At 42.7% G+C, this 23,839-nt stretch overlaps 1 protein-coding gene across 10 annotated transcripts; it reads left to right on the forward strand.

The window, feature by feature from the left end:
- Positions 1 to 6,112: 6,112 nt before the first annotated feature.
- On the forward strand, positions 6,113 to 23,379 carry LOC147356379 (melanoma antigen preferentially expressed in tumors-like). Of its 10 annotated transcripts, none has more exons than XM_086343783.1 (5): positions 6,113 to 6,822; positions 8,142 to 8,461; positions 8,895 to 9,110; positions 9,391 to 9,470; positions 22,544 to 22,664. In XM_086343783.1, exons 2-4 carry the CDS (start codon positions 8,175 to 8,177, stop codon positions 9,455 to 9,457), a joined length of 570 nt encoding a protein of 189 aa, XP_086199909.1. In that variant the 5' UTR covers positions 6,113 to 6,822; positions 8,142 to 8,174; the 3' UTR covers positions 9,458 to 9,470; positions 22,544 to 22,664. The 10 variants fall into 10 exon arrangements, with proteins under 10 accessions (XP_086199909.1, XP_086199910.1, XP_086199908.1 ...); XM_086343784.1 differs by lacking the exon at positions 22,544 to 22,664 and adding an exon at positions 14,185 to 14,628; XM_086343782.1 differs by having other exon boundaries at positions 6,120 to 6,822; positions 22,485 to 23,379.
- Positions 23,380 to 23,839: the final 460 nt, after the last annotated feature.

Consider the following 23,839-nt stretch of genomic DNA (forward strand, 5'->3'; position numbering starts at 1 on the left):
TTGCCATTCTTTGGGATTGGAATGAAAACTGACCTTTTCCAGTCCTGTGGCCACTGCTGAGTTTTCCAAATTTGCTGGCATATTAAGTGCAGCACTTTCACAGCATCATCTTTCAGGATTTGAAATAGCTCAACTGGGGTTCCATCACCTCCATTAGCTTTGTTCGTAGTGATGCTTTCTAAGGCCCACTTGACTTCACATTCCAGGATGTCTGGCTCTAGGTCTGATTACACCATGGTGATTATCTGGGTTGTGAAGATCTTTTTTGTACAGTTCTACTGTGTATTCTTGCCACCTCTTCTTAATATCTTCTGCTTCTGTTAGGTCCATACCATTTCTGTCCTTTATGGAGCCCATCTTTGCATGAAATGTCCCCTTGGTATCTCTAATTTTCTTGAAGAGATCTCTAGTCTTTCCCATTCTGTTGTTTTCTCTATTTCTTTGCATTGATCACTGAGGAAGGCTTTCTTATCTCTTCTTGCTATTCTTTGGAATAGCCATTTTGCTTTTTTGCATTTCTTTTCCATGGGGATGGTCTTCATCCCTGTCTCCTGTACAATGTCATGAACCTCATTCCATAGTTCATCAGGCACTCTATCTATCAGATCTAGGCCCTTAAATCTATTTCTCACTTCCACTGTATAATCATAAGGGATTTGATTTAGGTCATACCTGAATGGTCTAGTGGTTTTCCCTACTTTCTTCAATTTCAGTCTGAATTTGGCAATAAGGAGTTCATGATCTGAGCCACAGTCAGCTCCTGGTCTTGTTTTTGTTGACTGTTTTTGAGCTTCTCCATCCTTGGCTGCAAAGAATATAATCAATCTGATTTCGGTGTTGACCATCTGGTGATGTTCATGTGTAGAGTCTTCTCTTGTGTTGTTGGAAGAGGGTGTTTGCTATGACCAGTGCATTTTCTTGGCAAAACTCTATTAGTCTTTGCCCTGCTTCATTCCGTATTCCAAGGCCAAATTTGCCTGTTACTCCAGGTATTTCTTGACTTCCTACTTTTGCATTCCAGTCCCCTTTAACAAAAAGGACATCTTTTTTGGGTGTTAGTTCTAAAAGGTCTGGTAGGTCTTCATAGAACCATTCAACTTCAGCTTCTTCAGTGTTACTGGTTGGGGCATAGACTAGGATTACTGTGATATTGAATGGTTTGCCTTGGAAACGAAGAGATCATTCTGTCATTTTTGAGACTGCATCCAAGTACTGCATTTCGGACACTTTTGTTGACCATGATGGCTACTCCATTTCTTCTGAGGGATTCCTGCCTGCAGTAGTAGATATAATGGTCATCTGAGTTAAATTCACCCATTCCAGTCCATTTTAGTTCGCTGATTCCTAGAATATTGACATTCACTTTTGCCATCTCTTGTTTGACCACTTCCAATTTGCCTTGATTCATGGACCTGACATTCCAGGTTCCTAAGCAATATTTCTCTTTACAGCATCGGACCTTGCTTCTATCACCAGTCACATCCACAGCTGGGTATTGTTTTTGCTTTGGCTCCATCCCTCCATTCTTTCTAGAGTTATTTCTCCACTGATCTCCAGTAGCATATTGGGCACCTACTGACCTGGGGAGTTCCTCTTTCAGTATCCTATCATTTTGCCTTTTCATACTGTCCATGGGCAAGAATCAGTCTGATTTCGGTGTTGACCATCTGGTGATGTCCATGTATAGAGTCTTCTCTTGTGTTGTTGGAAGAGGGTGTTTGTTATGACCAGAGCATTTTCTTGGCAAAACTCTATTAGTCTTTGCCCTGATTTGTTCCATATTCCAAGGCCAAATTTGCCTGTTCCAGGTGTTTCTTGACTTCCTACTTTTGCATTCCAGTCCCCTATAATGAAAAGTACATCTTTTTCGGGTGTTAGTTCTAAAAGGTCTTGTAGGTCTTCATAGAACCGTTCAACTTCAGCTTCTTCAGTGTTACTGGTTGGGGCATAGACTAGGATTACTGTGATATTGAATAGTTTGCCTTGGAAACAAACAGAGATTATTCTGTCGTTTTTGAGATTGCATCCAAGTACTGCATTTCAGACTCTTTGTTGACCATTATCGCTACTCCATTTCAGATTGATTATATTCTTTGCAGCCAAAGATGGAGAAGCTCTACAGAGTCAGCAAAAACAAGACCAGGAGCTGACTGTAGCTCAGATCGTGAACTCCTTATTGCCAAATTCAAACTGAAATTGAAGACAGTAGGGAAAACCACTAGACCATTCAGGTATGACCTAAATCAAATCCCTTATGATTATACAGTGGAAGTGAGAAATAGATTTAAGGGCCTAGATCTGATAGATAGAGTGCCTGATGAACTATGGAATGTGGTTCGTGACATGGTACAGGAGACAGGGATGAAGACCATCCCCATGGAAAAGAAATGCAAAAAAGCAAAATGGCTGTCTGGGGAGGCCTTACAAATAGCTGTGAAAAGAAGAGAAGCCAAAAGCAAAGGAAAAAAGGAAATATATAAACATCTGAATGCAGAGTTAAACATCTGAATGCAGAGTTCCAAAGAATAGCAAGAAGAGATGAGAAAGCCTTCTTCAGCGATCAATGCAAAGAAATAGAGAAAAACAACAGAATGGGAAAGACTAGAGATCTCTTCAAGAAAATCAGAGATACCAAAGGAACATTTCATGCAAAGATGGGCTCCATAAAGGACAGAAATGGTATGGACCTAACAGAAGCAGAAGATATTAAGAAGAGGTGGCAAGAATACACAGAAGAACTGTACAAAAAATATCTTCATGACCCAGATAATCACGATGGTGTGATCACTGACCTAGAGCCAGACATCCTGGAATGTGAAGTCAAGTGGGCCTTAGAAAGCATCACTATGAACAAAGCTAGTGGAGGTGATAGAATTCCAGTTAAGCTATTTCAAATCCTGAAAGATGATGCTGTGAAAGTGCTGCACTCAATATGCCAGCAAATTTGGAAAACTCAGCAGTGGCCACAGGACTGGAAAAGGTCAGTTTTCATTCCAATCCCAAAGAAAGGCAACACCAAAGAATGCTCAAACTATCGCACAATTGCACTCATCTTACACACTAGTAAAGTAATGCTCAAAATTCTCCAAGCCAGGCTTCAGCAATATGTGAACCGTGAACTTCCTGATGTTCAAGCTGGTTTTAGAAAAGGCATAGGAACCAGAGATCAAATTTTCAACATCCTCTGGACCATGGAAAAAGCAAGAGAGTTCCAGAAAAACATCTATTTCTGCTTTATTGACTATGCCAAAGCCTTTGACTGTGTGAATCACAAGAAACTGTGGAAAATTCTGAAAGAGATGGGAATACCAGACCACCTGACTTGCCTCTTGAGAAATTTGTATGCAGGTCAGGAAGCAACAGTTAGAACTGGACATGGAACAACAGACTGGTTCCAAATAGGAAAAGGAGTACGTCAAGGCTGTATATTGTCACCCTGCTTATTTAACCTATATGCAGAGTACATCATGAGAAACACTGGACTGGAAAAAACACAACTGGAATCAAGATTGCCGGGAGAAATACCAATAACCTCAGATATGCAGATGACACCACCCTTATGGCAGAAAGTGAAGAGGAACATAAAGAGCCACTTGATCAAAGTGAAAGTGGAGAGTGAAAAAGTTGGCTTAAAGCTCAACATTCAGAAAACGAAGATCATGGCATCTGGTCCCATCACTTCATGGGAAATAGATGGGGAAACAGTGGAAACAGTGTCAGACTTTATTACTTTGGGCTCCAAAATCACTGCAGATGGTGACTGCAGCCCTGCAATTAAAAACCACTTACTCCTTGGAAGGAAAGTTATGACCATCCTAGATAGCATATTCAAAAGCAGAGACATTACTTTGCCAACAAAGGTCCGTCTAGTCAAGAATATGGTTTTTCCTGTGGTCATGTATGGATGTAAGAGTTGGACTGTGAAGAAGGCTGAGCGCTGAAGAATTGATGCTTTTGAACTGTGGTGTTGGAGAAGACTCTTGAGAGTCTCCTGGACTGCAAGGAGATCCAACCAGTCCATTCTGAAGGAGATCAGCCCTGGGATTTCTTTGGAAGGAATGATGCTAAAGCTGAAACTCCAGTACTTTGGCCACCTCATGCGAAGAGTTGTCTCACTGGAAAAGACTCTGATGCTGGGAGGGGTTGGGGGCAGGAGGAGAAGGGGACGACAGAGGATGAGATGGCTGGATGGCATCACTGACTTGATGGACATGAGTCTGAGTGAACTCCGGGAGTTGGTGATGGACAGGGAGGCCTGGCGTGCTGGGATTCATGGGGTCTCAAAGAGTCGGACAAGACTGAGCGACTGATCTGATTTGATCTGATGGGCAAGAATACTGAAGTGGTTTGCCGTTCCCTTCTCCAGTGGACCATGTTCTGTCAGATCTCTCGACCATGACCCGCCCATCTTGGGTTGCCCCATGGGCATGGCTTAGTTTCATTGAGTTAGACAAGGCTGTGGTCCTAGTGTGATTAGATTGACTAGTTTTCTGTGAGTATGGTTTCAGTGTGTCTGCCCCCTGATGCTCTCTTGCAACACCTACCGTCTTACTTGGGTTTCTCTTACCTTGGACGCGGGGTATCTCTGCATGGCTGCTCCAGCAAAGCGCAGCCGCTGCTCCTTATCTTGGACAAGGGGTATCTCCTCACTGCCGCCCTTCCTGACCTTCACCGTGGGATAGCTCCTCTAGGCCCTCCTGGGCCCACACAGCCACCACTCCTTTGACGTGGGGTTCGTCCTCCCAGCCGCCGCCCTTGACCTCGGACGCGGGGTAGCTCCTCCCAGCCGCCGCCCTTGACCTCGGACGCGGGGTAGCTCCTCTCGGCGTTCTTGCGCCGTCGCAGCCTGGCACTCTCGGCCACTTCCCCTGACCTCGGACGTGGGGTAACTCCTCTTGGCTGCCGCCCTTCGGGCATGAGGTCCTCTCGGCTTCTGCCCCTGACCTCGGACGTGGGGTCGCTTCTCTCGCCCGTGCTTAGTGCGCCGGTCGCAGCCACCCGCGCTTAGTGCGCCGGTCGCTGCCGAAGAATACAATACAATCATAATTTAAACTGTTTTGAGTCATTACAGGGTCCCTTTAGGAATGCCCTGCTCCAGACTGCCTGAATCCTCCTTCATTACTCACTGTGATTTTGATCTGATATCCATCAGAGAAGCCATGACTAAACCCTAGGGACCCAACCATATCCCCAAAAGCACTGCCTTTGCTCCCTTAACAGGCTCATGATCTGCTATTATTCCAACATGACGTTGAAATCCTGAAGGAAGAGTTTGGGGTGAAGTAGAAAAACCTAGCTTTATTGCCTTGGCAGGCAAAGGTAGACACACCAGGCTTCTGCCTCAAAAACTATGATGTGTCTTAAACCCAGAGAACTTGATGAGAGTTTTGATAACAGTGAGTCAAAGGTTGGGTCTCTGATAAGATTAGGGTGTGTGCAGGGTCTAGGGTGTTCTGGTCTCCTAAACTTGATGAGCTTCTAAGGTCCCTTTAATCTTTCCTTAGGTGATTTCTTGCCTGATCCTCCCTTGATTAGCAACTGTTGGAATCCATCCCTGGGAACTCAGGTAAGCTCATGGAGGCTAAAGTTTTGCCTACAAGAAAGGGGAGACAGAAAGACCTCTGTGCTTGGGAGACCCACAGGGCCCCACTCAGTTTCAATTTCTCATTTAAAAATTTTAAAATGAAAGCAAATAATGTTTTCAAGCCAATTTGTGGTGATACCAAATTTCTGGGAGAGAACACCCTCAAAAGTGACACAGTTTCCGTTTAGTCACTCCCTTTAATTTACAAACACAACCCAGAGAAAAGGATTTAAATCTTCTTCTTCCCCAAGAGAGAGGAAAAGAAAGTTCATTTTACACTATTTGAGTTACATTTTCAGTTTTGAAACGCCCAGTTCCAACTACCTAGCCTCCACCCTTCTCAATGTGATTTTGAACTGATCTCCTTCAGAGAAGTCTTGACCTAAGATTGGAAAACCAATCACATCTCCCAAAGCACTTCCCTTTCCTTCCTGAATGGACTTCCCTGGTGGCTCAGATGGTAAAGTGTCTGCCTACAATGCGGGAGACCCGGGTTTGATCCCTGGGTTGGGAAGATTCCCCTGGAGAAGGAAATGGCAACCCACTCCAGTACCCTTGCCTGGAGAAATCCATGGATGGAGGAGCCTGGTGGGCCCCCAGTCCATGGGGCCGCAAAGAGTCAGACGCGACTTCACTTTTCACTTTCCTTCCTGAATAGATTCCTGATCTCCATGTGTCACACAATATCTAAGTGACACTTGATAAGTGGATGGCTTATTTTACTTCTTTTCAGAACAACACTACTGTCTTTGTGAAGTAGCTTTAATTCTTGGACATTTTGATAATTTTTAATGCCAAAGATCCCCAGTGATGCTTTAAAGTTTCATCTTATCTGCTGTCACAAATCAATAACTCCTCCCTGGTTTCACACCCACAGCTACTACTACTGGTATTGGTAAAGCCCAATCAGTGTTTCTAGAATGAACCTAGGAAGGAGCCTTTGACTTCAATAGCCCTCCCTCATTATTTATCTTCCCTGAATGTAATCTGATTCCATTCATTCCTCTGCAGATTGACAAAGACTCAATCAGGATTAACCAGAGGGGCAGTGTGAAACATTATCAGGTATCATTTTCTGATTGGCTGTTGGTAGTAGGAAAGAATAAGATGTGATTAGAAAAGTCTATAAAAGCCCTCAGTACTAAAGAAAGGATACAGAATCTTCCAGCTCCAGAGGCACCACCTGGGCTCTCCATCATGTCTGAGATCTGAGTAGCCTGCCACCCACATCAGAGCTGGTGAGTTACGGACTATGGACACCTTCATTTTACCCATGATCAACTGGTGTTGATTGGTGGCATGCACCTTGGGATGGCAGGAGAGCTTTTAAAAAGTATTTCTTGAGACTTCCCTGGGGCTCCAGTGGTTAAGGTTCTGCTCTTCCACTGCAGGGGGAACTTGTTCAATCTCTGGTCCAGGAACAAAGATCCTACAGGTGATGTGGCCAAAATGAATAAATAAAAATAAATGAATAAAAGTATATTTTCAGGTGTACTCATTTAAGGTTTTGGTTTGGCCTCTAAAGTAGTTTAGACTTAATCCCAAATATTTGGATTGGTGCTTTGGTTTATATCATTTTTAAATGTCTTAATCAAGCAGATGCCCCTTTTAATGAAAGATGTTTGCTTGGAATTTTATTTCCTGAAATTTAAAATATTTAATTTGTACACATACAGCATTCATTTTAGGGGTATCTCCTCACCTTTCCCACCCCAGTTAACTGTGGAACTCAAGATGGAAGCTGTGTGGTCCACATGATGCTTTTATTCCCATACTTTTAAGGCTATAAGTGATATTTTAAGCATTTTTTTTCTGAAAGGATGAAGCTCAGCCTCCAGCTCCCAGTAACTACTCACCAGTGGAACATTATTAAGCAAAGCAGTGGATGAATCAGTGGTTGCATTTTTTCCCCCTCTACTTGTGACAGGCAACTGGCACTAAGGCACTTCTATCACCAGATCCAAGCCTGGTCTGCTCACTCTCACAACAGGCCAATAAATTCAAGAGATGAGAGACTAGGTGTTGAGGCAAGGAATATGACTTTTATTCAGAAAACAGCCTGACCAAGAAGATGGCAAACTAATGTCTCAAAATAACCATCTTGCTGGAGGCTGGGTGCCAGATTCTTTTATAGAATAGAGAGGAGGAGGAGTTGAGAAAGTAAAGTAGAAAGGCAATAATATCTTGCAAGTATCTCCTGGAATGTCCATCCTTGGGGAAGGGGTGTGTTAATCTCTTCATTCTTGCAGTCATTCACAGTTGGGTAGGGGCAAATTATCTCCCTGTGAGCTGAAAAAAGATGCTTTTAGTTTAGTCTTCAGGCAGAGGGCCAGGGTTCCCTGAAGCAGGCCATTATGTATGATTGTAATAACAAAAGCAACAGATTCAAGTCAATGAGAGAGATCTATTTTGGAGAGAGAATTGGCTCTTCCTGCAACAATTCCACCACCACTAGAGCAGTGGCCTTGGCCCTGAGTAGGTTCCTCTCAAGGGTGGGGAGAAACAAACTGAAGTGTGTTCCTGATTTGCCTGAAAAAAATGTCTTGTTCCTTGGAAGTACCCACAGGATTCCTTTTGGAACCAAGTCAGGATGAGTCTCCAGACCCGACCCAGACTCTTGAACCTGGCAGCAGTGAGCCTGCTGAGGGATGAGGCCTTGGCCATCACAGCTCTGGAGTATCTGCCCATCGAACTCTTCCCCCCACTCTTCATGGAAGCCTTCTGTGGGAGTCGAAGTGAGACCCTGAAGGCCATGGTGTATGCCTGGCCCTTTGTCCGTCTGCCTCTGGGGGGCCTGATGCAAAAGCCTCACTTGGGGACCTTACAAGCAGTTCTGGATGGTCTTGATATCCTGCTTGCCCAGAAAAATCATTCCAAGTAAGTCAAATCCAGGTAGCCCAGTAGGTTGCTAGACATCATGAAGAAACACTTGGGGTCATGAGAGTGAATGGTCAAAGGATGGACCAGAAACTTTTGATGATGCCAATGAAGACTCTCAGAGTCCTTGGCTATTGCTGAGCTCACTTTGGGGAAACGCCTCCTGGCAGTGAGAGGAGTGCCTAAGATGCCAGGAAACCTAAAAGAACATGCCTGACATCCTTCTAGTGATTCTTATGGGTACTGGAAGCAGAGACTGAGGAAGGATGGAAGGGGAAAAGCAGGAAGGTGAGGCAGAGAGGAAAGAAGAGGGCAAGGCTGTAGGAATGTCAAGTATAATCTCAGGTGGGAAGTCAGAGTGTAGCCTCAATTCCAAGTCTGTGGTTTTATTCTGTGGTTTCCTTCAAACAGCCAATCTGCTGTTTCCCCACAGGAGGTGCAAACTGCGGGTGCTGGATTTAAGGAATACTGGCCAGGACTTCTGGAAAATGTGGTCTGGATCAAGTGTCCATGTGTCCTCAAGCTCATCAATGACACCAATGGCTGAGGTCAGGTCAAGGACAGAGCAGCCCTTGGCTCCTTTAGAGGTGTTCATAGAACTGCATTTCAAGGAAAGTATCATAGATGACTTCCTCATCTACCTCATTAGGTGGGTGGAGCAGAGAAAAGCTTCCATACGCCTGTGCTCTAATAAGCTGAAGATCGCTTCAATGTCCTTAGAAAATATTGTGCAGGTCCTGGGTATAGTGCAACTGGACTGTATTCAGGAAGTGGAAGTGAGTTGCGTTTGGCATCTGTCCACTCTGGCCATGTTTGCTCCTTTCTTGGGCCAAATGAGTAATATACAGAGACTCCATCTCTCCCACATCCATGGGCTAGCATTTGAAGAGGAGGAAGAGTATCACCATGCTGTCCAAATTACCTCTCAGTTCCGCAGGTTGTACCACCTCCGGGATCTGTATTTGGAGACTCCCTCCTTCCTTGAAGGCTGCCTGAACCAGATGCTCAGGTGAGTGTGCACCACTGGCCTGGTAACAGTGTACCCAACACTAGAAAGTCAAAAGCACTCCTCCCTTTGATACTGTGATATCATCAGTTCAGTTCAGTTGCTCAGTCGTGTCTGACTCTTTGCGACCCCATGAATTGCAGCACACCAGGCCTCCCTGTCCATCATCAACTCCCGGAGTTCACCCAGACTCATGTGCATTGAGTCGGTGATGCCATCCAGTGTGATATCATATAACCACCCAAATCAAGGTAGCGGCCCAAACTAGGATGGAGGATATGGAAAGGGCCACTCTTTTAGGAAGATACAGACTAAGTGTTAGGATGTACGGGTAGTAGGTATGTAATTTTTTCACTGGGCTTCCCAGGTGCCTCAGTGGGTATAGAACCTGCCTGCAGTGCAAGAGATACCGGAGATATGGGTTCGATTCCTAGGTCTGGAAGATCCACTGAAGGAAGGCATGGCAACCCACTCCAGTATCCTTGCCTGGAGAATGCCATGGACAGAGGAGCCTGGCCAGCTACAGTCCATAGGTTGCAAAGAGTTGGACACGACTGAAGCGACTGAGCACAGCACAATTTCTCCATTAGGAAGAGATATCTTTCCTAGATGACTTTGGAAAAATAGATAAGGGAAGGGGGACTTTGAAAAGGGAAATTTGCATTAGTCCTGAGCATTTCTTAATGAAAGTTCCATGCTCTCCGGTTTTGTGACTGCAAGGAACCTGTCTCAAATTCCAAGTCTGTAACAGGTTATCTTTTTATCCAGATAAGGTAATTAACATATAGTAAATGCATGATTCAGGAGATGATGATAATAGAGCAGGAGTCAAAAGAGATCTTAAAAATTGGTAGGTGCCTTACAAATAATGTAGGGATGTAAGTGAGCCACTGTGGACTGTTACTTCCAATGGATGTTGTAGGATCTTCCCCAAACTGATCCTCTATGCATATCACCCAGATGCCTTGAGATAAGGGTGTGTGTGCAAGCTCAGTCACTTCAGTTGTGCCTGGCTCTTTAAAACCCTAAGGACTATAACCTGCCAGGCTCCTCTATCCATGGGATTCTCAGGCATGAATATGGGGTGGGTTGCCATGCCCTTCTCCAGAGGATTTTCCCAACCCGGGATTGAATTCACCTCTCTTACGACTCCTGCACTGCAGGGTAATTTTTTACCCACTGAGCCACCTGGGAAAGCTGAGATAAGACTGCCTCAGGTCAAATCATGTGCCTAAGTAAGCTTGAATAGCAAGCACTTTGAGTAAGTCTCTTTAAAAAAAAATTTAATTTATTTATATTAATTGGAAGCAAATTACTTTACAATATTGTAGTGGTTTTTGCCATACATTGACATGAATAAGCCATGGGTGTACCTGTGTCCCCCATCCTGAACCCCCCTCCCACCTCCCCTCCCTATCCTGTCATCTCAGTGCACCAGCCCTGAGTATCCTGTCTCATGCATCGAACCTGGGCTGGTGATCTATTTCACATATGGTAATATACATGTTTCAAGGCTATTCTCTCAAATCATCCCATTGTTGCTTTCTCCCATAAAATCCAAAAGTCTGTTCTTTACATTTGTGTCTCTTTTGTTTGTATATAGGTTCATCGTTACCATCTTTCTAAATTCCACTCATATGCATTAATATACTGTATTGGTGTTTTTCTTTCTGACTTACTTCACTTTGTATAATAGGCCCCAGTTTCACACACCTCATTAAAACTGATTCAAATGCATTCTTTTTAAGAGCTGAGTACTATTCCATTGTGTATATGTACAACAGCTTTCTTATCCATTTGTCTGCTGATGGACATTTAGGTTGCTTCCGTGTCCTAGCTCTTGTAAACAGTGCTGTGATGAACATTGGGGTATACAGGTCTCTTTCAATTCTGGTTTCCTCAGTGTGTATGCCTACCAGTGGGATTGCTGGGTCATATGGCAGTTATATTTCCATTTATTTAAGGAATCTCCACACTGTTTTCCATAGTGGCTGTACCAGTGTGCATTCCCACCAACAGTGTAAGAGGGTTCCCTTTTCTCTGCACCTGTTCCAGTATTTATTTTTTGAAGACTTTTTTATAGCAGCCATTCTGACTGGTGTGAGATGGTGCCTCATTGTGGTTTTGATTTGCATTTCTCTGATAATGAGTGATGTTGAGCATTCTTTCATGTGTTTTTTATCCATCTGTATGTCTTCTTTGGAGAAATGTCTGTTTAGTTCTTTGGGCCATTTTTTGATTGTATCGTTTATTTTTCTGGAATTGAGCTGCAGGAGCTGCTTGTATATTTTTGAGATAAATTCTTTGTCAGTTGCTTCATTTGCTATTATTTTCTCCCATTCTGAAGACTGTCTTTTAACCTTGCTTATAGCTTCCTTCATTGTGCAGAAGCTTTTAATTTTAATTAGGTCCCATTTGTTTATTTTTGCTTTTATTTCCAGTACTCTGGGGGGTAGGTCATAGAGGATCCTGCTGTGATTTATGTCAGAGACTGTTTTGCCTATGTTTCCTTCTAAGAGTTTTATAGTTTCTCATCTTACATTTAGATCTTTAATCTATTTTGATTTTATTTTTGTGTATGGTGTTAGAAAGTGTTCTAGTTTCATTCTTTTACAAGTGGTTGACCAGTTTTCCCAGCACCACTTTTTAAAGAGATTGTCTTTCTCCATTGTATATTCATGCCTCCTTTGTCAAAGATAAGGTGTCCATAGGTGCGTGGATTTTTCTCTGGGCTTTCTATTTTGTTCCATTGATCTATATTTCTGTCTTTGTGCCAGTACCATACTGTCTTAATGACTGTGGCTTTGTATTATAGCCTGAAGTCAGGCAGGTTGATTCCTTCAGTTCCATTCTTCTTTCTCAAGATTGATTTGGCTATTTGAGTTTTTTTGTATTTCCATACAAACTGTGAAATTATTTGTTCTAGTTCTTTGAAAAATACTGTTGATAGCTTGATAGGGATTGCATTGAATCTATAGATTGCTTTGGGTAGTATACTCATTTTCACTGTATTGATTCTTCCAATCCATGAACATGGTATATTTCTTCTATTTGTGTCATCTTTGATTTCTTTCATCAGTGTTTTATAGCATTTATATATGGATCTTTTGTTTCTTTAGATAGATTTATTCCTAAGTATTTTATTCTTTTCGTTGCAATGGTGAATGGAATTGTTTCCTTAATTTCTCTTTCTGTTTTCTCATTGTTAGTGTATAGTAATGCAAGGGATTTCTGTTTGTTGATTTTATATCCTGCCACTTTACTATATTCATTGATTAGCTCTAGTAATTTTCTGGTGGTGTCTTTAGGGTTTTCTATGTAGAGGATCATGTCATCTGCAAACAGTAAGAGTTACTTCTTCTTTCCCAATCTGGATTCCTTTTATTTCTTTTTCCTCTCTGATTGCTGTGGCCAAAACTATCTTGAATAGTAGTGGTGAGAGTGGGCACCCTTGTCTTGTTCCTGACTTTAGGGGAAATGCTTTCAATTTTTCACCATTCAGGATAATGTTTACTGTGGGTTTATCATATATGGCTTTTAATATGTTGAGGTATGTTCCTTCTATGCCTGCTTTCTGGATGGTTTTTATCATAAATTGATGTTGAATTTTGTCAAAGGCTTTCTTTGCATCTATTGAGATAATCATATGGTTTTTATCTTTCAATTTGTTAATGTGGTGTATCACATTGATTGATTTGCGAATATTGAAGAATCCTTGCATTACTGGGATGCCCGCTTGGTCATGATGTATGATTTTTTAAAATGTGTTTTTGGATTCTGTTTGCTAGAATTTTGTTAAGGATTTTTGCATCTATGTTCATCAGTGATGTTGGCCTGTAGTTTTCTTTTTTTGTGACATCTTTGTCCAGTTTTGGTATTAGGGTGATGGTGGCCTCATAGAATGAGTTTGGAAGTTTACCTTCCTCTGCAATTTTCTGGAAGAGTTTGATTAAGATAGGTGTTAGCTCTTCTCTAAATTTTTGGTAGAATACACCTACGAAGCTGTCTGGTTCTGGGCTTTTGTTTGTTGGAAGATTTTTGATTAGAGTTTTGATTTCCATGCCTATGATGGGTCTGTCAAGATTTTCTATTTCTTCCTGGTTCAGTTTTGGAAGGTAATACTTTTCTAAGAATTCATCCATTTCTTCCAAGTTGTTCATTTTGTTGTCATATAGTTGCTGATAGTAGTCTCTAATGATCCTTTGTATTTCTGTGTTGTCTGTCATGATTTCTCCATTTTCATTTCTAGTTTTGTGGATTTGATTATTCTCCTTTTTTTCCTTGATGGATCTGGCTAATGGTTTGTCTATTTTATTTATCTTCTCAAAGAACCAGCTTTTAGTTTTGTTGATTTTTGCTATAGTCTCCTTTGTTTCTTTTTTATGTATTTCTGCCCTGGTTTCTATGATTTCTTTCCTTCTACTAACCCTGGGGTTCTTCATTTCTTCTTTTTCTAGTTGCTTTATGTGTAAAATTAGGTTATTTATTTGCCTTTTATTTTGTTTTTTGAGGTAAGCTTGTATTGCTATGAACCTTCCCCTTAGCACTGCTTTTACTGAATCTCATAGGTTTTGGGTCGTGTTTTCATTTTCATTCATTTCTAAGCATATTTTGATTTCTTTTTAGATTTCTTCTGTGATTTGTTGATTATTCAGAAGCATGTTGTTTACCCTCCATATGTTTGTATTTTTATTAGTTTTTTTTTTTTTCCCTGCAGTTGACATCTAATCTTACCGCATCGTGATCAGAAAAGATGCTTGAAATGATTCAATTTTTTGAATTTACCAAGGTTAGATTTATGGCCCAGGATGTGATCTGTCTTGGAGAATGTTCCATATGCACTTGAGAAAAAGGTGAAATTCGTTGTTTTGAGGTGAAATATCCTATAGATATCAATTAGGTCTACTTGGTCCATTGCATCATTTAAAGTTTGTGTTTCCTTGTCAATTTTCTGTTTAGTTGATCTATCCATAGGTGTGAGTGGGGTATTAAAGTCTTCCACTATTACTGTGTTATTGTTAATTTCCCCTTTCATACTTGTTAGCATTTGCCTTACATATTGTGGTACTCCTATGTTGGGTGCATATATATTTATAATTTCCACAGTTTATTGTGATCCACACAGTCACAGGCTTTGGCATAGTCAATAAAGCAGAAATAGATGTTTTTCTGGAACTCTCTTGCTTTTTCCATGATCCAGCAGATGTTGGCAATTTGATCTCTAGTTCCTCTGCCTTTTCTAAAACCAGCTTGAACATCTGGAAGTTCACGATTCACATATTGCTGAAGCCTGGCTTGTAGAATTTTGAGCATTACTTTAATAGCATGTGAGATGAGTGCAATTGTGCAGTAGTCTGAGCATTCTTTGGCATTGCCTTTCTTTGGGATTGGAATGAAAACTAACCTTTTCCAGTCCTGTGGCCACTGCTGAGTTTTCCAAATTTGCTGGCATATTGAGTGCAGCACTTTCACAGCATCATCTTTCAGGATTTGAAATAGCTCAACTGGGGTTCCATCACCTCCATTAGCTTTGTTCGTAGTGATGCCTAGAAAGTGGGCCTTTCTAAGGCCCACTTGACTTCACATTCCAGGATGTCTGGCTCTAGATGAGTGATCCCACCATCGTGATTATCTGGGTCATGAAGATCTTTTTTGTACACTTCTCCTGTGTATTCTTGCCACCTCTTCTTAATATCTTCTGCATCTGTTAGGTCTATACCATTTCTGTCCTTTATTGAGCCCATCTTTGCGTGAAATGTTCCCTTGGTATCTCTAATTTTCTTGAAGAGATCTCTAGTCTTTCCCACTCTGTTGTTTTCCCCTATTTCTTTGCATTGATCACTGAGGAAGGCTTTCTTATCTCTTCTTGCTATTCTTTGGAACTCTGCATTCAGATGCTTATATCTTTCTTTTCTCCTTTGCTTTTCACTTCTCTTCTTTTCACAGCTATTTGTAAGGCCTCCACAGACAGCCATTTTGCATTTTTGCATTTCTTTTCCATGGGGATGGTCTTGATCCCTGTCTCCCTTACAGTGTCACGAACCTCAGTCCATAGTTCATCAGGCACTCTATCTATCAGATCTAGTCCCTTAAATCTATTTCTCACTTCCACTGTATAGTCATAAGGGATGTGATTTAGGTCATACCTGAATGGTCTAGTGGTTTTCCCTAGTGTCTTCAATTTCAGTCTGAATTTGGCAATAAGGAGTTCATGATCAGAGCCACAGTCAGCTCCTGGTCTTGTTTTTGCTGACTGTATAGAGCTTCTCCATCTGTGGCTGCAAAGAATATAATCAATCTGATTTCGGTGTTGACCATCTGGTGACGTCCATGTGCAGAGTCTTCTCTTGTGTTGTTGGAAGAAGGTGTTTGCTATGACCAGTGCATTTTCTTGGCAAAACTCTATTAGTCTTTGCCCTGCTTTGTTCCATATTCCAAGGCCAAATTTTCCTGTTATTCCAGGTGTTTCTTGACTTCCTACTTTTGCATTCGAGTCCCCTATAATGAAAAGGACATCTTTTTTGGTTGTTAGTTCTAAAAGGTCTTGTTGGTCTTCATAGAATTGTTCAACTTCAGCTTTTTCAGCGTTACTGGTTGGGGCATAGACTTGGATTACTGTGATATTGAATGGTTTGCCTTGGAAATGAACAGAGATTATTCTGTCGTTTTTTAGATTGCATCCAAGTACTGCATTTCGAACTCTTTTGTTGACCATGATGGCTACTCCATTTCTTCTAAGGGATTCCTGTCCCCAGTAGTAGATATAATGGTCATCTGAGTTAGATTCACCCATTCTGGTCCACTTTAGTTCACTGATTCCTAGAATGTCGACGTTCACTCTTGCCATCTCTTGTTTGACCACTTTCAATTTGCCTTGATTCATGAACCTAACATTCCAGGTTCCTATGCAATATTTCTCTTTACAGCATCGGACCTTGTTTCTATCACCAGTCACATCCACAACTGGGTATTGTTTTTGCTTTGGCTCCATCCCTTCATTCTTTCTGGAGTTATTTCTCTACTGATCTCCAGTAGCATATTGGGCACCTACTGACCTGGGGAGTTTCTCTTTCAGTAGCCTATCTTTTTGCCTGTTCATACTGTTCATGGGGTTCTCAAGGCAAGAATACTGAAGTGGTTTGCCATTCCTTCCTCCAGTGGACCACATTCTGTCACATCTCTCCACCATGACCCACCTGTTTTGGGTTGCCCCATGGGCATGGCTTAGTTTCATTGAGTTAGACAAGGCTGTGGTCCTAGTGTGATTAGATTGACTAGTTTTCTGTGAGTATGGTTTCAGTGTGTCTGCCCTCTGATGCCCTCTTGCAACACCTACCGTCTTACTTGGGTTTCTCTTACCTTGGGAGTAGGATATCTCTTCATGGCTGCTCCAGCAAAGCACAGCCGCTGCTCCTTACCTTGGACGAGGGGTATCTCCTCACCGCTGCCCCCCCGACCTTGAACGTGGGATAGCTCCTCTAGGCCCTTCTGCACCCGTGAAGCCACCGCTGATTGGACATGGGGTTGCTCCTCCCGGCCACTGCCCTTGGCCTCGGGTGTGGGGTCGCTCCTCTCAGCTGCTCCTGCGCTGTCGCAGCCTGGCACTGTTGGCCGCCGCCTCTGACCTCGGACGTGGGGTAGCTTATCTCGGCTGTGCTATGTGCGCCAGTTGCAGCTGCCCATGCTATGCGCTATGATTTCAATAACCTCAGGTATACAGATGACACCACCTGTATGGCAGAAAGTGAAGAGGAACTAAAAAGCCTCTTGATGAAAGTGAAAGTGGAGAGTGAAAAAGTTAGCTTAAAGCTCCATTCAGAAAACAAAGATCATGGCATCTGGTCCCATCACTTCATGGCAAATAGATGGGGAAACAGTGAAAACAGTGTCAGACTTTATTTTTGGGGGCTCCAAAATCACTGCAGATGGTGACTGCAGCTATGAAATTAAAAGATGCTTACTCCTTGGAAAGAAAGTTTTGACCAACCTAGATAGCATATTCAAAAGCAGAGACATTACTTTGCCAACAAAGGTCTGTCTAGTCAAGGCTATGGTTTTTCCAGTGGTCATGTATAGATGTGAGAGTTGGACTGTGAAAAAGGCTGAGCGCCAAAGAATTGATGCTTTTGAACTGTGGTGTTGGAGATGACTCTTGAGAGTCCCTTGGACTGCAAGGAGATCCAACCAGTCCATTCTGAAGGAGATCAGCCCTGGGATTTCTTTGGAAGGACTGATGCTAAAGCTGAAACTCCAGTACTTTGGCCACCTCATGCGAAGAGTTGACTCATTGGAAAAGACTCTGATGCTGGGAGGGGTTGGGGGCAGGAGGAGAAGGGGACGACAGAGGATGAGATGGCTGGATGGCATCACTGACTCAATGGACGTGAGTCTGAGTGAACTCCGGGAGTTGGTGATAGACAGGGAGGCCTGGTGTGCTGCGATTCATGGGGTCGCAAAGAGTCGGACACGACTGAGGGACTGAACTGAACTGAACTGATATTTATTATTGTTATATCTTCTTCTTGGATTGATCCTTTCATCATTATGTAGTGTTGTCCTTTGTCTCTTTTCACAGCCTTTGTTTTAAAGTCTGTTTTATCTGATATCAGTATTGCTACTCTTGCTTTCTTTTGGTCTCTATTTGCATGGAATATCTTTCTCCAACCCTTCACTTTCAGTCCGTATGTGTCCCTTGTTTTGAGTTGGGTCTCTTGTAGGCAACATATATAGGGGTCTTACTTTTGTATCCATTCAGCCAGTCTTTGTCTTTTGGTTGGGGGATTCAACCAATTTACGTTTAACATAATTATTGATAAGTATGATCCTGTCGCCATTTACTTTATTGTTTTGGGTTTGAGTTTATACACCCTTTTTGTGTTTCCTGTCTAGAGAAGATCCTTTAGCATTTGTTGGAGAGCTGGTTTGGTGGTGCTGAATTCTCTCAGCTTTTGCTTGTCTGTAAAGCTTTTGATTTCTCCTTCATATTTGAATGAGATCTTTGCTGGGTACAGTAATCTGGGCTATAGGTTATTTCCTTTTATCACTTTAAGTATGTCCTGCTATTCCCTCCTGGCCTGAAGAGTTTCTATTGAAAGATCAGCTGTTATCCTTATGGGAATCCCCTTGGGTGTTATTTGTTGCTTTCCCCTTGCTGCTTTTAATATTTGTTCTTTGTGTTTGATCTTTGTTAATTTTATTAATATGTGTCTTGGGGTGTTTCGCCTTAGGTTTATCCTGTTTGGGATTCTCTGGGTTTCTTGGACTTGGGTCGCTATTTCCTTCCCCATTTTAGGGAAGTTTTCAACTGCTATCTCCTCAGGTATTTTCTCATGGCCTTTCTTTTTGTCTTCTTCTTCTGGGAGTCCTATGGTTTGAATGTTTGGGTGTTTACCATTGTCCCAGAGGTCTCTGAGGTTGTCCTCATTTCTTTTAGTTCTTTTTTCCTGTCTGTTTCCTTTATTTCCACCATTCTACCTTCCATTTCACTTATCCTATCTTCTGTCTCAGCTATTCTATTGTTGCTTCCCTCCAGAGTGCTTTTGATCTCAGTTATTGCATTATTCATTATTGATTGACTCTTTTTTATTTCTTCTAGGTCTTTGTTAAATATTTCTTGCATCTTCTCAATCCTTTTCTCTAGTCCATTTACCTGTAACTCCATTTTGTTTTCAAGATTTTGCATCATCTTTACTATCATTATTCTGAATTCTTTTCAGATAGACTCGCTATCTCCTCCTCTTTTGTTTGGTTTGGTGGGCATTTATCATGTTTCTTTACCTGCTGGATATTTTTCTACCTTTTTATTTTGTTTAGATTGCTGTGTTTGGGGTGGCCTTTATGTATGCTGGAAGTTTGTGGTTCCTCTTTATTGTAGAGGTTGCTCCTTGTGAGTGGAATTGGACTAGTGGATTGTTAAGGTTTCCCATTTAGGGAAGCTTGTTGTTGGTGTTTTGGTGGGTGGAGTTGGATCTCTTCTCTCTGGAGTGCAATGAAGTGTCCAGTAGTGAGCTTTGAAGTGTCTGTGTCTTTGGTGTGACTTTGGGCAGCCTATATTTTAACTCTCAGGGCTCTGTTCCTGCATTGCTGGAGAATTAGCATGGCACTGTCTTGCTCTGGAACTTGTTGGCTCTTGGGTGGAGCTTGGTTTCAGTGCAGATAAGGAGGCTTTCGGATGAGCTCTTGTAGATTAATGTTCCCTCAAGTCAGGAGTTTTCTGGTGTTGTCAAGTTTTGGATTTAAGCCTCCTGCCTCTGGCTTTCAGTCTTATTCTTACAGTAGCCTCAAGACTTCTCCATCTATACAGCACAGATGATAAATCATCTAGGTTAATGGTGAAAAGATTCTGCACAGTGAGGGACACCCAGAGAGGTTCACAGAGTTACACAAAGAAGAGAAGAGGAAGGAGGGAGATAGAGGTGACCAGGAGGAGAAGAGGGGGAGTCAAAAGGGGAGAGACCAGTCTAGCCAGTAATCAGTTCTCTTATGTGTTCTCCACAGCCAAGAACACCCAGAGAAATTCACAGAGTTAAGTAGAGAAGAGAAGGAGGAGGGAGGAGACAGAGGTGACCCGGGGGAGAAAAGGGAGAGTCAAAAGGGGAGAGAGCAACCAATTCAGTGATCATATCCCTAAGTAAAAATGGGTACTGAAGATAGATTCTTAAAGGTACAAAATTGATAACAAATACCAAAAAGCAAAGCTTAAAAATCTAGAGTAGAGGTTAGACTCTCAAAGATAAAATATTAAAAATACAAAGCAAAATCAATCACAAAAACTATAACAAATATATATGAAATTTGCTTTAAAAATAGGGTCTTTTTTGAAAAGTAATAGTAAGTTTTAAAAATGAAAATTAAAGGAGTAATAAAGAACTAAAAAATTAAAAAGTGATAATAGTGAGACTGTATCTGGGAATTTCTCTGGAGCTGTTGAGGGCAGTGTGGAGTCAGTTTAGTTTCAGATAGTTCCTTGTTCCAGCTTATACTTCTTCTCAAGGTCTATAGGCCCCTTCCAGTGCTTAGTCAATGCTAACTACAGGGTTTTAATCTGTTGCACCTGTCACTTCCAGGGCGGGTCTCTCTTCTTTATTTTGGCTTCTTCTGTTTGCAAGTCTCTTCAGTTTCTAATTTCCACCCTGGCACAAGGGGGCGAAGGTGATCATTTATTTAGGCTCACTTGTTCAGTTGGGATATGGGGAGGGAGAAACACTGTAAACAAATATCACTGGCGTGTGTGGGGAATTTGCAGTGTATGGACGACACTGGGTTTGCCTCAGCTCACCGCAGCCTGTGCTTTCTACACTGCTCAGGCTCCAGGTTGCTCTATAGGGGAACTGTCCTAAGTGGGCCCTGGGTTTTGTGCACTTCTGAGGGCTAAACTGCTCAGGTTCAGGTTCTCAAGTATGCCGCAAAGGCACAGATTCAGGTGGGCGTGTGTTTTGTGCCCTTCCCAGGTCCAAGCAGCTCAGGCGACCAATGCTTGGTGAGTGCACTGTCCCGGGTGGCCAGTGTGTCTTAATCACCTCCCCGGTCCCTGCTCAGTTTCCTGGGTGCACTGCAAGAGCACCGTCTCAGGTTTGCCATGTGTCTCCTCTGGGGAGCTGATCTCTGGCTGAGACCCTCCTGGCAGATGTCAGTCATCCAGGATCCCAGAAAGACTTGGTTAGCAACTGGGAGCCTGCTCACAGTTTGGTGTAGGATGCCATCTCTGGGGCTGAAATTGCCCCTTGTCTTCTGACTCTGGCTGTTGCCCGCCTGCCTCTCTTCCTCTGGCGAGGGGATGGGCCGGTCCACAGCCAGCTAGCTCTCCTTTGGTGTTCGCTCAGCCCTGTGTTCTGTGAGTAGGCCAGGCTGCACCTTAGGTTAGAACTTTTCAAGGGAATGTACTCTCTCTCTCTCTCTTTTTTTTTCTGTTTCTGGCTATCCCACAGTTTCAGTTGCTATCTCAAATTAGCTCCCTCAGATTGTCCTCAGGGCATTCAGGCCCAGTCCTTACCCTAAGCATGCAGTCCACGCCTCCCTGTTCAGCCCCCACTCGGTGTAGCGGATGCAAACTTCTGGGCTACTTCTCTGCTGGGAGTTGCAGTTAGGTGCATATTCAGTGTTATTTTTTTTTCCGCCCTCCCGGTTATGCTGCCCTCTGAGATTCCAAAACTCCCCACAGACCTGCCAGTGAGAGGGTTTCCTGGTGTTTGGAAACTTCTCCTTCACGACTCCCTCCCCGGGACAGGTTTCCATCCCTCTTTTGTCTCTCTTTTTGTCTTTTATATTTTGTCGTATCTCCTTTCAAAGAGAATGGGCTGCCTTCCCGGGTGCCTGGTGTCCTCCAGCAGTGTTCAGAAGTTGGTTTGTGGAAATTGCTTGGCATTCAAACAATCTTTTGATGAATTTGTGGGGGAGAAAGTGGTCTCCCTGTCCTATTGCTCCACAATCTTAGGACCGCCCCTTAAGTATGTCTCTTATGACCAAAATTCAGTGACGCTCATACTTTTATTAGGGCTTCCTTAGTGGCTCAGATGGTAAAGAATCTGCCTGCAATGTGGGAGACCTGGGTTCGATCCCTGGGTTGGGAAGATCCCCTGGAGAGAATCTCCACCACAGTATTCTTGCCTGGAGAATCCCCATGGACTGAGGAGCCTGGCAGTCTACAAACCATGTGGTCACAAAGAGTTGGACTTGACTGCAGTTAAGCACAGCACAGCACGTACTTGGTTGCAACAAGATGTCAGGCTCTCCTGAATTTGTTTTAGTCTATTCCATTATGTTTATTCATCCTCATAATGAAGTGGAATATGTTTTACTGTTCTCGATACCTAATGAAAGAGAGTATTTGAGACTGTGTGTATTTAATCCAGTCACACAAGGAGGATGAAATGATTCTGGTTGAAATAAAATTGGGCATTCTGGGTTTGATCATTATCAGATAGTCAGACCACACTTGGCCTTGGACAGATCTTTTATCTCTTAACTTGAGGTTACAGTCCACCCCAGATTTTAAAAGACAGCTATTTTTCTCCCCAGGTGCCTGATGACTCCCTTGGATAACCTTGCTATAATTCACTCTCTCCTTACGGATTCAGACTTGACCCATCTGTCCCAATGTCCAAACATCAGTCAGCTAAAGAGCCTGGATTTGACTGGTGACCTCCTGACATACGCCAATGCTGAGCGCCTCTCAGTTCTGCTGGAGAAAGTTGCAGGCACACTTGAAAAACTGGACTTAAACATGTGTGGGATTAGTGACTTCCATCTTGAAGCCATCCTGCCTGCCCTGAGCCATTGCTTCCAGCTCAAGTCCTTCAGCATGTGTGGAAACCTCCTCTCCATGGCTATCATGGAGAAGATGCTGCGACACACCTCTGCACTGCCCAGTTTAAATAAAGAGCTGTATCCTGTACCTCAGGATAGTTTGCTCTCTAGGGGAATCCATCAACCACAGAGACTTGCACAGTGTCGGGCTGAACTGTTTGAGATTCTGAAGGATTTAGGACGTCCCAGGACCATTTGGATTAGCTCTATCTCCTGTCCACAGTGTGAAGGTCATGCATTCTATCATCCTGAGCCCATTATATACCAGGGAAATATCCTTGCCTAGTTGACTGCCTATATGACAAATTTTGTTGGATACTAAAAGCTAGTACAGAGTTGCATCATAAGGGAATAGAAACTCATGGTTTCAGATATCTTCTCAATGTGAATATGAGAAGAAAAAGTGATTCAGCAAAGGTGCAGGATTGCAGAGGGAAAAGTTGACTCTGAGAGGAAAAGGGGGCTTAGAGGACAAGTGTCCTAAAAAGCCAGAAAGATGAACCTAAATTCATTAGGTGGATTTGGAGCTTTTGACATATGAAGTTACCCATGGTTGGATGTTTCTAAAGATATGGTCAAAAATAAAGAGGCTTTCAGTGTAAACTTACTGCTGTTTCTCTGAGGTATTATTCAGTTTTCTCATTTTATACATCAGGAGTCTCCAGCCGCTGATAAAAGATTAAGGCACTGAATTGTCTATGATATGAAACATTACCATTTAATCAAGTTCTGTATTCTTTCTGGGTTGTCTCTTCCCTTTGCACTTATTTCCGAGGCTGATCACTGGGTTAATACACAGAAAGGGGAACATACTCAGTGTTCAATGAGCCATTGAAGAGCTCTTGGTAGAGCCCTCACTGCTGATTCAGATCATGATCCTGGACATGACCAGTCCTCATGCTTCTCCTGCTGTGTCCATAAGTCTCAGCCACTGCTGGGAAGGTTGGAGAATGCACAGGAGAGATTGGAGTTATCTCTCGGGATAGACATTCTGAGCCTCAGATCTCCTAGGCTACTTGCTTATAGATCAGACCAAAGGATAAAAATTACTTTGACAAGTAGGGATT

The sequence above is a fragment of the Bos grunniens genome, chromosome 16, assembly GCF_055505025.1.
Source record: "Bos grunniens cultivar Pamir isolate PY7600 chromosome 16, Bosgru_T2T1.0, whole genome shotgun sequence".
In the NCBI taxonomy this organism is placed as follows: domain Eukaryota; kingdom Metazoa; phylum Chordata; class Mammalia; order Artiodactyla; family Bovidae; genus Bos; species Bos grunniens.

What these genes read in the sequence shown, in the direction of transcription:
- LOC147356379 (XM_086343774.1), top strand. Translation starts at nt 8,175, where the DNA reads ATGAGTCTCCAGACCCGACCCAGACTCTTGAACCTGGCAGCAGTGAGC. An exon ending in GCCCAGAAAAATCATTCCAA is followed by an intron (nt 8,462 to 8,894) that starts GTAAGTCAAATC and finishes GTTTCCCCACAG; the next exon opens with GAGGTGCAAACTGCGGGTGC. An exon ending in TGCCTGAACCAGATGCTCAG is followed by an intron (nt 9,471 to 22,484) that starts GTGAGTGTGCAC and finishes TTTTCTCCCCAG; the next exon opens with GTGCCTGATGACTCCCTTGG.